This window comes from Phocoena phocoena, chromosome 2, assembly GCF_963924675.1.
Source record: "Phocoena phocoena chromosome 2, mPhoPho1.1, whole genome shotgun sequence".
Lineage (NCBI taxonomy): Eukaryota > Metazoa > Chordata > Mammalia > Artiodactyla > Phocoenidae > Phocoena > Phocoena phocoena.
In genome coordinates this window covers 91,167,730-91,180,394 of record NC_089220.1, presented here as the reverse complement: position 1 = coordinate 91,180,394, position 12,665 = coordinate 91,167,730, and the positions used below count along the sequence as shown (strand labels likewise).

At 40.0% G+C, this 12,665-nt stretch overlaps 1 protein-coding gene across 2 annotated transcripts in view; it reads left to right on the top strand.

Moving 5' to 3' along the window:
- The window catches only part of FBN1 (fibrillin 1), a 254,837-nt gene that overhangs the window by 111,537 nt on the left and 130,635 nt on the right, over positions 1–12,665 (top strand). For both annotated transcript variants that reach the window (XM_065872970.1, XM_065872969.1), the window contains 2 exons: positions 3,344–3,541; positions 6,942–7,067. In XM_065872970.1, the coding sequence (XP_065729042.1) occupies positions 3,344–3,541; positions 6,942–7,067 (324 nt within the window). The remainder of the gene's footprint in view (positions 1–3,343; positions 3,542–6,941; positions 7,068–12,665) is intronic.

Sequence of the window (12,665 nt, the reverse complement as noted above, 5' to 3'; positions counted from 1 at the left end):
ACTAAAATTCATGTTCCATTATGTTTTTTAAAGATTGAAAAATGGCATACCAACAAGAGTCTATTTGATTAAAGTATTTGCATTTGTCTCAGTAAGTCAAGAGGAAAATAGGAAATAAACCTAAATTTCCTTCCTCGTTACCTAACATGGAAGGTTTTATTTATTTTTTGAATGAAAGATTATGTTGCTGTGATCTTTCTAGTCTCAAATATAAGATATATATAGTCATAAAAATCTTGATGGCTGTTGCATGAGATTAAATGATTGAATAATTTATGATATAACTTGATGGAAAATTATGCAGCAATTAAAGCCGTGTGTTAGAATAGTATTTACATGGGAAAATGCTTTCGGCAATGTTAAGTAAAAAAAACAGCAGGATTCAAAATTGAATATTTGATATAATTCCCATTTAGTGGTAAAAAATAAAACACACATGTAAAATTATGTAGGATAATATAACTGATATGTTATCAGACTTTCTTTAAGTGCAATTACATGTGATTTTTATTTTCTTATTTATATGGGACTGCCTTTTCCTAATTGTCTGAAATAGTTATTTTCCAATCAGAGAGAGGGGTGGGATAGGGAGGGTGGGAGGGAGACGCAAGAGGGAGGAGATATGGGGATATATGTATAGGTATAGCTGATTCACTTTGTTTTAAAGCAGAAACTAACACACCATTGTGAAGCAATTATACTCCGATAAAGATGTTAAAAAAATTATAATATGAAAGAAACCATCTATGAGAGAAGTATTTAACAAATGCCCCTTAGTACTATTTGGAAGAACTGAGCCAAAGAAAGAATGATGGCTACAGCATTTGACTTTGTTCAGGCAGTTACTGTGTTTAGGAGCTACTTGGTTGCACACCACCATGGTGCTGTGTGACTTTTTCTTTATTGACAGACTGAAATGAGGGCAGAGATTTTACTCAACAGCTCAAGCATTTAATTTTTGTATTCTTGTTTGAATACAGTAACTATGGAAGACGATAGCAGATTTTGAATAGATCTGGCATATTATGAAGAATATTAAAATACACTTAGAATTTGATAATATAAAAGTAAAATGCAATCAGCGTAAAAAAAATGCAGAAACAAAGTAAAAAAACAATAATAAACTAAAGAAGTATCAGGAGATAGGGCTGGAAAGTTGGGCCAGAGAATGTAGAGACACCAGGAGAGCAAAGGTCTAAGGTTGGTTTTCTGGAAAGATAATGCTGTTTGTGTTTCTGTACCGGTTACACAATTTTTGGCCTATTTGCATATTCTGTACTAGTATTTACTTAATATTTTTCTTTTTTTTGCGGTGCGCGGGCCTCTCACTGTTGTGACCTCTCCCGTTGCGGAGCACAGGCTCCGGACGCGCAGGCTCAGCGGCCATGGCTCACGGGCCCAGCCGCTCCACGGCATGCGGGATCCTCCCGGACCGGGGCACGAACCCGTGTCCCCTGCATCGGCAGGCGGACTCTCAACCACTGTGCCACCAGGGAAGCCCTATTTTTCTTTAAATTGAATTAAAAGGTTTTTTTAATTCATTCTCATCATAGCAAACATATCTATGCTATTATGAGTCTGGCAGGTTTGTACTTTTTAATAATAATTCAAATTGAAATTAATACATGACTATTAAAAGAAGACAATCTAAGGTCATCTTGCATCCCATCATAGCACACTTTGGTAAGCACTGGCATGGAGAGAGGGAGATGTGGAGATGAGGACTTCACGTTTGGACCATTGTGTCCATCTCTCAAGTGCTGCCGTAATTTGGGCCTAATTCTCTTGCTGTGCTTGACTGGGTGAAGCTTTGTCTTTGGAATTTCTTGGAAGGCTCATCTTCCAGCACAGGCATTCGGGCAGTGCCATTGACCACAGGTGGCTGGCTCATTCCAGCAAGGAAGAAGGGAGAGTGAGGAAGAACATTTAGTGATGGGGAGCAGATGGGACCGTAACTGCAACAGAGAGACAGGAGGAGGGGATACACAGGATAGTGGGACACAAGCTGGGAAGAGTCAGCTATTGCCCAAATGTTGTCATGGTTCAGCCTGTTCACTCTTGTGGGTACTGTGATAAAGAGTTGTCCTTAGCGAATGGCATATCATGACTCATGAGGTACTTGGAGAAAGAAAGAAGAACATCAAAACGAAAGTATAGCCCGGTGGTTTCATTAGCACACCCAGTGATTTTCGTAAACCTGTAGAATTCAGTGGTGAAAGGAACTTACCGGGGTCATTTAGTCCATCCCTAGTCTCATAGGAAGCACTCTATCTGTGCACTTCCAGAAATGACATGAGGAAGCATGCGGTGCTGGTGGTGGATAGGAGCCCATGAGTCTTGCCACGGCCCAGCCTCCCTTATCAGCCAAGGCCGCTGTAGAACAGAAAGGGTTATTATGGCCCAGATTTCTCTCCCACGGGGAGGCGGGGGACAGCTTGGCTTTGGTCCTCACTACATCTTAATCTTTCTTGTTTGCTGGCTGCCGAATCCAGATTGACTTTCTCCCTTTACAAAAAAAAAAAAAAAAAAAAAAAAGGAGACAGATTTTGTACTGGTGAGACTACTACTTGGAAATGGAACTTCTCCTGTGATCTTAGCTTATCCCTGTTTGCTTTAAGATGATCCTTTTGCCCAAGGGATACAGTGATTTCAGATCAGTGCCCTCACTCTTTAAATACCTGATGTCTTTTGCATATCTAACTTTTCTGCTCGTTGTTTTTTGTTTTGAATGGGGTTTGTTTGTTTGTTTTTGGTTTGCTTGGTTTGTTGTATTTGAAATAAGGTGGACCCAATCCAAAAGAAACAAGTAACCATTTCCGTTTTTCAAGAAACTGCAGAGAAGAAGGTGCCATGACTTGCCTCGTTGCAAGTTTTGAAATTCTTTGCTTTCTCCAACCTAAATAATAATAGACTGTAAACTCTATGAGGGCAGGGATTTGGGATCTTTGAATCACTGAAACACCTATATCAAGCATAAGGGCTGATTCATAATCGTCACTGATACAGTTTCTTAAGTGAATGAATGTGTAAATAGTATTATGATGTCATGTTTGGATAGCATGTCACGGTTGTAAAGTATTTTCCATTAGCTCATCTGATCCTGACAACAGTATCTTCAAAGTGGATAGGAACTAGTGTTTTTATCCTCATTTCGTAGGTGAGGTAAATGGGGCTCAGAGGCGGAAGGGTCTGCCCAAGGCTTCACACGGAGTCAGTGATGTGCGGTTCTATTCCTGAAGACCGTTGTGCAACTTGGAGTCCAGTAAGACAGGCCCAGCTGTTCTTCTGCATGATAGTTCCTGCTTTTCTGGACTTTCATGGAATTCTCCTTCTTTATTTTCAGATTACAGGACAGGCCCGTGTTTTACTGTGATCAGCAACCAGATGTGCCAGGGACAGCTCAGCGGGATTGTCTGTACAAAAACACTCTGCTGTGCCACGGTGGGCCGCGCCTGGGGCCACCCCTGTGAGATGTGCCCAGCCCAGCCCCACCCCTGTCGGCGCGGCTTCATTCCAAATATCCGCACAGGAGCTTGTCAAGGTAAACCCCGGGCCGATGGAGTTATTAATGGATTCATCTTATTTGCTCTGGAGAGCCATTCTCCAGTGAAGTTGGAGAGAATGGAAAAGCAGTGTCAGAGGCATAGCTTCACGATTTCGCTGACGGCATGATATCCAACTTAGGCATTAGGAGAGTGGCTCCAGAGACAGCAGCTGGTCCCCCTGGATTTTTCCTTGCCAGTGGTTTCCCCCTCCATCCCCAAACGTGTTTCCCGGGGGTGGTATGATTCTGTTTAGAGCAATGCTCTATGTTAGAGCAATGCTGTGTACAAACACAAAGCAAAATTTGTGAATAAGGTAGTTTGTTTTTCTTAATTTTTTCCCCCTTCATTTGAAATTGCTGGAGTTCCTCTGTCTCATGGATTGTACTTAGTTGACCTGAGGAAAATTGTTCCTCTCTCCATTTTACATGCTACATTATGGAGTTTTTTCTGTTTTTTTTTTTTTTTTTTTACAAGTCAGAAATAAATTAGGATTTGTTTCACAGTTTTAAATATCCCCAGATGTTGCCTGCTTGCTTCTTCTCCTGCCTCCCATGGAAGCCCTTACTCTGTTTTTGGCTTTTACTCCTGTCCTTCCAGCTGTACAAATTCTTTTATTGTCTGGATGTCTGGCAGGAAATAGGAGGAAGTGAACAGAGGCAGCTCCACACTAAACTGATGGGACTGAAAACTCCCAGGCTGTATCTGTTTCCTTTAGACATCTTCAGTGCTTTTTTAGCAAGTTGCAGTGTTTAGAGAAAATTCAAGGTATGCTTTTCTGAGGCAAATAGATACTAGTTCGATTTTGTTCTGTATGTTAATTCTAAGGGTAATATGCAATAACACAGAACTTGAGCTTAATCACCCAGTTCTGTGGATCTCCATTAAATTATACTTCAATAAATTTCATATCTGATAAACACTGGTTGATCCTGGTCCCTGGCTTCTATGTACAACATGCAACTCTTTTGTATGCCCTTGAACGTGTCGTTCTGAATGTTAGGAGCAGCAAGAAGTCACTTTGAAATCCTAGAATTACAAAAGGGTAAACAGTACAATTTCATAAAATAAAGAGTAAGTTTTGTCCCCCTTTTTCTTTGGTGCCTTCTTATTTTTCTCATCCTTGGAAAGTCTCAAGGAGTTTTGAAAAAATTCTTAGCCATGGTGTTTTGAAGTCAGCTAATACCCATGAACTCACAGAGAGTGACCAGAAAGCCAGATTTCGGGTACTCCACTGCCACCCATGAGTCCTAGTCAGAGGCTGAGATGCTGAGAGAATTCAGGGGAAGAGATGAAGAGGGAGAGAGGGAAGAGCTGCTTCTCTTTAGCTTTGATATTCATTTCATACAACCTGGACTTTTCCAGCATTTTCTTCCTGTTCCTTCCTGACTCTTCAACATCCAATGGAAAAAAGAGTTTTTTTATAAGAAGAAAATTTGTGAAAACCCATGGAATCAAAGTGGCAGTTATATTGCCACTGTGAGAATGAAATTCTTCATGTTTGGTTGGTTTTTTTCAGAGAAGGTCTGTTATCAGCTTGGGGTGCTCTCTCCTTGCTGGTGTTTTTAGTCTTTCGGCCACATGTGAGGAGGGGCTGTGAGCAATGGGTTCAAAAAGGAACTTAGTCTGTCTTCAGCCTTGGAATGTATGACCAGTGGAGAAGTGCCCTCGTGTATATATTTCCTATTGGCCAAAAATCATGATCAACAAGACTGTCTAGTTTTGCTTCTATGTCCAATTGTAATTTCAAATAACATTTTAATAAACATATTCAACATAGCAAGAATGGAAAATTCTGGTGTAAGACAAAATAGAGATCAGCTGTAAAACATAATCTAATTATACTCACATATTATCGTTCATCTGTGAGCCAGGACATTTTATGTAAAACAGTAAGTGATACTTTTGTTCCAAAGTATCAAAAGTGATACTTTTTGTTGTTAAATTAGTACCCCTTTTCCTGCATGGCAGCTTGTTTCAAAAACACAGATTATTAGAGATTTTACAGTTGGCAATTGCTCTCTCACTTCACACAATGAAGAGTAAAACTAAATGGTACGATTTCTAAAAAATACCCAGAGGAAGAAAAGTTAGACTGCCTCCCTGGGGTTTCTTATTAAACCAGAATTTTGTGTGTTATGGATGAAGAGATGGAGAGAATACATGTACTTTTATAAACATCTTTCTAATGAGCCTGGAATGTTTACTTTTGTTCCTGGAAGGTTAATATTTGGGGTTCCATGTAGGACCATAGTTATTTCCTAGGTGCTGGGGATTCAGCAGTGAACAAAACAGACAAAGAACCTGCTCCCTGGAATCTTGTATTGAAAACATTTGATTTATAGAACAAAGCAAAGCAAACATATTTATTAGGTCAGCTAGTGATTGGTCCTATGGGGCAAAATGAGCAGAGTAAAGAAGGGTGGCGAGTGATGGGGGGCGAGGGGGGCGTTGCTATTAGACTGGCATTGGGAGGGTCCCCTGCTGCAGTGGAGCAGAGATCTGATGGGTAGGACAGCGTGAACCATGAGCTCTACAAAGAGTAGTCCAGGCAGGGGGCCATCACTGCAAAACCCTGAGGCAGGAGCGACCTTGTTGTATTTGAGGAATGGCAAGGAAGCTATTGTGGATGGAGAGGAGTGAGAGAGGGCGGAGGATAGGAGATGAGTTCAGAGAGTAGAGGGGTCAGGTAGACTCCTCTAGGACTTAGCATGGCCTTAAGTGTTAAGGTGAGCTGGAACAGGATCCGACTTACCTTTAAATATCTTCCCTCTGGCGGCTGCTCTGCTCTCACTTCTTGGCCTAATTTCCTGTGTTGTTTAATTTTTATTGTGCAAGACAATTCTCCAGAATCGATGGTGAACATTTTCCATCTCATTTGTGTAAAAGCATTAGCTGTCTCGTGTAGTCTGAGTGATCTCATTCAAATAAATTCTGTTTGAACTGAATCACTCCATACAACTCTTCAAGACAGTGTTATTATAGAAATGTGTTACGTTTTGATTGTAAGCATTTCTTGAATACCTCTAGTTATTACTGTCAGTCATTTTATCATAGTAACCTTGTACTTTGCAGCATGCATAATAAAACTCACAAAAGTTAGTACCAGCATTCTCCTCTGCATGAGGGAAGATGGAAGGTAGGAAAATAAAGAATACTTGTGACTTCCAATAGAACGCTATTGACCAAGTTATGTTACTCAATTTATTTCGCATAATGTAATTGTGAGAAACGGTGTCTCTCATCATGTTCCAAATATTGTGATGGACAAATAGCTCATTGATATAAATGTGATAATATAATTGTGGGCAAACGATCATGTTTTCTTCTGCAATGAATTTCATATTAATCTCTCCTCCCCCACCCCCTGCCCCATCCCTTGCTTCTAAAATCTAACAGATGTGGATGAGTGCCAGGCCATCCCTGGGCTCTGTCAAGGAGGAAATTGCATTAATACTGTTGGGTCTTTTGAGTGCAAATGCCCTGCTGGACACAAATTTAATGAAGTGTCACAAAAATGTGAAGGTAAGAAATATCATGCTTTGCAGTTAAGGGGTGGAGGGGCGGGCAAAACCCAAATCAGTGACAAGCTTTTTTGCAAATTGTTCCTAAATCCTTCTGTCTTTGTCATTCCTGTGAATGTGTACGTATAATATCCTTACCGGGAATAATATGCCTTTCTGCTATTGAACCAGAAAAAGCCTGCAGCTTTTTCCATTTTTATAGACCCAAAATAAGAGATCCATCTGAATCAAATTAAATATTAAAACATGAAATATTTTTGAACCAATATTTGGGTTAAGATGTTCAAGATACATGTTTTTGTATAGTTCTAGAGACACGAATTTAAATTTGATCATTACATATCATTCAGAATGACATATCATCTGTTGTTTTTCTAATCAAAATGTATGTTTGATTTTTTTTTTTTCCTTTGGAGAGATCTATTAACCCTTATATTTATGCTCCTAGTACAAGTTTAGGATTTCCTTTTCTGCCTATCAAATGGAAACCTTTTAATGTTAATCAAACAGAAAAATAACTTGAGGTAAATTTATATATTTGCATTTAGTTTATAGATTGAGCTTCTAAAAATGTGTGTACAGAGAATGTGTTCATATTCACCACTTCTGCTATTTGCCAAAAAGAGCCCTGGCTTCCAAGTGTAATAAATATTGGTTTCATGAGAGGGAAACATCCAGGAAGTAACTAGGCAGCATTGAATTCTTTCCTTTAGTGAGTTCACGTACCTTATATGTGTAATGTCTGAAAATAATGTAACAGCATTCTTAAGGCAACATCTCTCATCAAGCTTAGCAGAGAAAACTTTTTCCTTCATTCTCAACTCATTGTCTTTGGGGTGATATAAGATTTCATTTAGATGCAAGCACTTTTGTTGAAAGCAGTTGCTGTTGTATCTATATTCCTAAACCCTAGCACTGAGGAATACTTCATTCTAAGTTATTTGTCAGGAATTGGATCATTAATCTTCTTTGTTGATCTCCAGGGTATATCATACATGCAAAAGGCAGCTTTAAATCTGAATTACATTTAAGAAGTTTAACATCTACTTGCCCTGAAACTGAATAACTGTGTTAAAATTATCTTTGTGGGTTAGAGTTGTTTTTAAGTTATTAATCATCCTATAATTTATAATGATATGTTCTTGAACATGTTATAAACAGTTGAGGTAGCTGTGAAAAATACTTAAGTTCTTTCTAAGGATGTAGGGCTTCTTAAGTTTCAATGAACAATAAAATTGACTCTCTATAGGCCAATGTAATTTAGAAGTTATACTGTGGATTAAGTTAGAAGTAGAGAATGTTGATACTGTAAGGGCAAAGAACTTACCTGGTTTCACCCTTTTACGTTACATATTAAGGAACTGTCTTGGGTGTGTTAAGTGCCCTGACCGAGGTCATCAGACAGTGCTAAAATTTACTTCTTTTTTTAAAATTAATTTTTATTGGAGTATAGTTGATTTACAATATTGTGTTAGTTTATGCTGTACAGCAAAGTGAATCAGTTATACATATACATATATCTACTCTCTTAGATTCTTTTCCCATATAGGTCATTACAGAGTATTGAGTGGAGTTCCCTGTGCTATACAGTAGGTCCCCATTAGTTATCTATTTTATATATAGTAGTACGTATATGTCAATCCCAATCTCCCAATTTATCCCTCCCCCCTTCCCCCTTGGTAACCATATTTGTTTTCTGCATCTGTGACTCTATTTCCATTTTGTAAATAAGCTCATTTGTATCCTTTTTTTAGGTTCCACATGTAAACAATATCATACGACATAAAATTTACTTCTTTTGATTCACACTCTGGTGCTTGTTGTACCATATTGTCTGCTTTCCTGGATGCAGGCCATTACCTCTACTTTAATAACTCTATTTCCTAATACTTTGAAATATTTAAAATATTATGGTATAGATTTCCAGGTATTATCATACATATCTTTTATGACATTAATAAGCTCTTAAGGTTTATTGCATGTAAAATCTACATCAACAATGGGTCATTTTGAGGCTTTCTCAGCTTACTATATTCAGTTTCAAGAGATGTAGTCAGCTTCAAGATTTAGGGCAATATACTTCCTATGGCTTGTCCAGTCTGTGTTGTGTTTTCTGGAATTATGATAGCTTCTAGTTTCAACTAGAGTTGTTTTCCTGTGACACTTTCTTTCACTCAGACCAGTCAATTAACATCAGTCAGGATTTCTCACCTTCTCTCGTTGTGAACTAGATAGAAGATGCACAGAATTAATGCTCGGACTGAAAGAAAAGTGATTCAAAATCCTTTTATTAGTGCTAAGAAACCTATTATAGTAGTGTGACCAATGGACCAGAAATTCAGGCTGAAAATTACTTAATCCTTTTCCACAATTTTTTTTTTTTTCCGGCTACATATTGAAGTCAGTAGCAAGATAAAAACAGAATACTTTTGGCTAGACCTTTTTTTTTTTCTCTCTTTCCCATCTCCTGTTATATTAAATTCAGATGATGGGTTTTTCCCCTTCCCTTTAATTTTTCTATGCAAAATTGATATTGGAAGAGAATGTCTTGTTAGTACTGCATTTATTCTGGCCTGGAGACTGGTTTGGGCTTTGTTGCCCTGCCTTACTCTGGTAGGAAAGCAGTCGGAAAGTCCCCTGAGAATGCTTGGTGAGTGGGTCCCCTCCTTCGACTTCCTGGCCCTTCTCCAGTTCCACCACCGCACCATGGGAATGGCATGACTTTGGGCCTGGGGTGATCTCCAGGCGGTCAATAGAAGGAATTCCAGAAAATCTGACCCCCACCACAGAGAAGATCAAGAGCCCATATATGCCCTAGGAAGATGGTCAGGCCACGGTGGGGTTCTGTGCCCTTGGGAAAGTGGTTCTGGCACCCTTGCCATTACTTTGAGTGGCTTTATTTTTTTTTATTTATTTATTTTTTTGCGGTATGCGGGCCTCTCACTGTTGTGGCCTCTCCCGTTGCGGAGCACAGGCTCCGGACGCGCAGGCTCAGTGGCCATGGCTCAGGGGCCCAGCCGCTCCGCGGCACGTGGGATCCTCCCGGACCGGGGCACGAACCCGTGTCCCCTGCATCGGCAGGCGGACTCTCAACCACTGCGCCACCAGGGAAGCCCGAGTGGCTTTATTTTTAACTTGAGATAGACTATTTCATTTTGTTTGGTGATTTACAATTGTTTTGAAATTTTTATTAGAGTATAGTTGCTTTACAGTGTTGTGTTAGTTTCTGCTGTACAGCAAAGTGAATCAGCTATACGTATACATATATCCCCTCTTTTTTAGATTTCCTTCTCATTTAGGTCACCACAGAGCCTTGAGTAGAGTTCCCTGTGCTATACAGTAGGTTCTTATTAGTTGTCTATTTTATGCATAGCCGTGTATATATGTCAATCCCAATCTCCCAGTTCATTGAATGGCTTTTTAAATGTATCTTCCTCTTGACTTGGAGAGGAAGGAACTGGGTACCTGGAAGCCCAGAATAATTTTTAAAAACTCAATCAAAAATTGGTTTCAGCCACTTTACAAGATGCTTACCTTCACGCCGTCAGTGATGGTGAAAGCAGCTTTGTGTGAGATCTTCCTTTTGCAGAATTCTCCCTGACTTCTTAAAATGTCCCCCTTTTCCCAAAACTTTTTGAAAATATCATGTACCTAGTTTTATATCAACACATGCAACTTAGGTACCTTTGAAATGTAAATTAGCGAGCTGAAGCGATTAAATAAAAATTATTAAATTTTCATAAATTTAAGAAGAAAAAGATTGAGATTTATAGTTGTGACTTGAGAAAAAGGGAAGCAGAGTTCATGCCCACCTTCGTTGTTGATTTTCCCAGTGACTCTGGAGTGTGCCCCCTGGAAGAACACACGAGCCTTTTCTTTTTGGAAACCAAGTCCATATTTGCATAGGTTACTGTGGAAGGAAATTAACAAATAAAACGTGTAATTAAAGGATTAAGTTTTATTTCTGGAAGAAGTCCCTTGGATTCCTAATTAACCACTAATATTTTGGGATTTAGATTAACACCAGCCCAGCCTTTGGCAATTACAATACTGTGTGATGCAAAGGACTTTTTAAAAATGTAACTCTTAAATCTAATCTCTCCCTCCTATGTAAGCCAAAAAACTTTAAGGCTTCCCTTTTCTAAAATAATGGCCTATTTATCTGATGGCTACTTGCTATCAGGGACGCTTATCCTGCCAGACACCAAGGAGAATTCCTGGGGCTACTTAACCCATTGCTATCTTGGGGCTCCATCCTCTGCAGGTTTGGTGCAGGCCCTGATTCACTGTTCAAGGTCACCGGCTCCTATCCAACTGCTGAACAGAATCTCTGTGGTATAGGCACAAGAGCCCTGGGAATCAGGTAGACTTGGGCTGAATCCTGGCAATGTCCCTCATCCTCTGTGTGATCTTGGATAAGTCAGTTACCAGCTCTGAGTTACATCAACTTTCAGATGAGGAGATTGAACACATTTATATCTGGGAGTTCTTTCCAGTTTTGCAATCAGGCCTCCAACTCCACATTTCTCACTGTTTCTTAGTCGGGATCGGACAGCTGGGGCTACATGAATAAGAAACCATGCAAACTGGCATGCGTGGTGTGACTATAAACTGGTAATAAGGCTGATTTTTTTTCAACCTGACTTGAAGTATCAGCTTGTTTGTTTTTTAGTCACATATTTTACATTGGATTTCAGGTGTCTAATAAAGCAATAATAATAGTCTCACAGGCTCGGTGGCATTTATAATTATTAGTATCACATATTGCTTTTTAACAGCTGCCACAATTTTTAGTTGATTTTTTTCTCACTTTGTTAGCGATCTAGACAGTCAGGTTAACTGGTTTCCCCCGTCTGTCAGTCATGTCAACATCCATGATCTTGGATGGAGCTCCTGGAGAGCTGGGTGTCCCAGGGATGCCTGTCCCAGAACTGGGACCCAGCTCTATCCCATCGGCCCTCCACAGTCCTTCCTCCCTTCCTGCTAGAGGAGCCCCAGGTTAGGGAAGAGGCCAAGGGATGGGAAGAATGCCTGGAGAGAGCAGATGAGACAGAGGGACAAGAAGGAAGAAGAAGAACAAAGGACAGGGCAGCAAATCAGGAGGGAAAGGACCTACCATTTGTGTATCTGCTTAGGTCCACAGCAAGAAGCCAGTGAGACCATGGGCATAGCTACTTCCAGCAGCTCTGTCCTGCCCCAAGGAAACAGGGGGAAGTGTTCAGAGCACAAAAGTAGCTCTTCCCAGCCAAGTTCTACTCCCCACCAGGCTCCTCAAACGGATTTACTTTGACAGTGGCATTTGATACAGACTGACTTACAGAAACGCTGAGAAATCCACTGATCTCAAATTCTCTCCTGTGTAGGATCCCTGACATTCTATTAAAAGGTGACAAACACAGTGTGCTAAGAGCCTGGAAAAATAATAGATTAGTATGAATGAGTTTCAGAGTGTAAGTGATTTTGTGGTTGAAATGCTTTATTCCAGACTTTTATTGTCAGGGACTCCCACCATGGCCTGCTCGTGCAATCAGAACTCACTTCCCTTGCTAGGAAGTGATGGGACTGAGAAGCAGGGTGGTTCAGGAAACTAGAAAGGCCC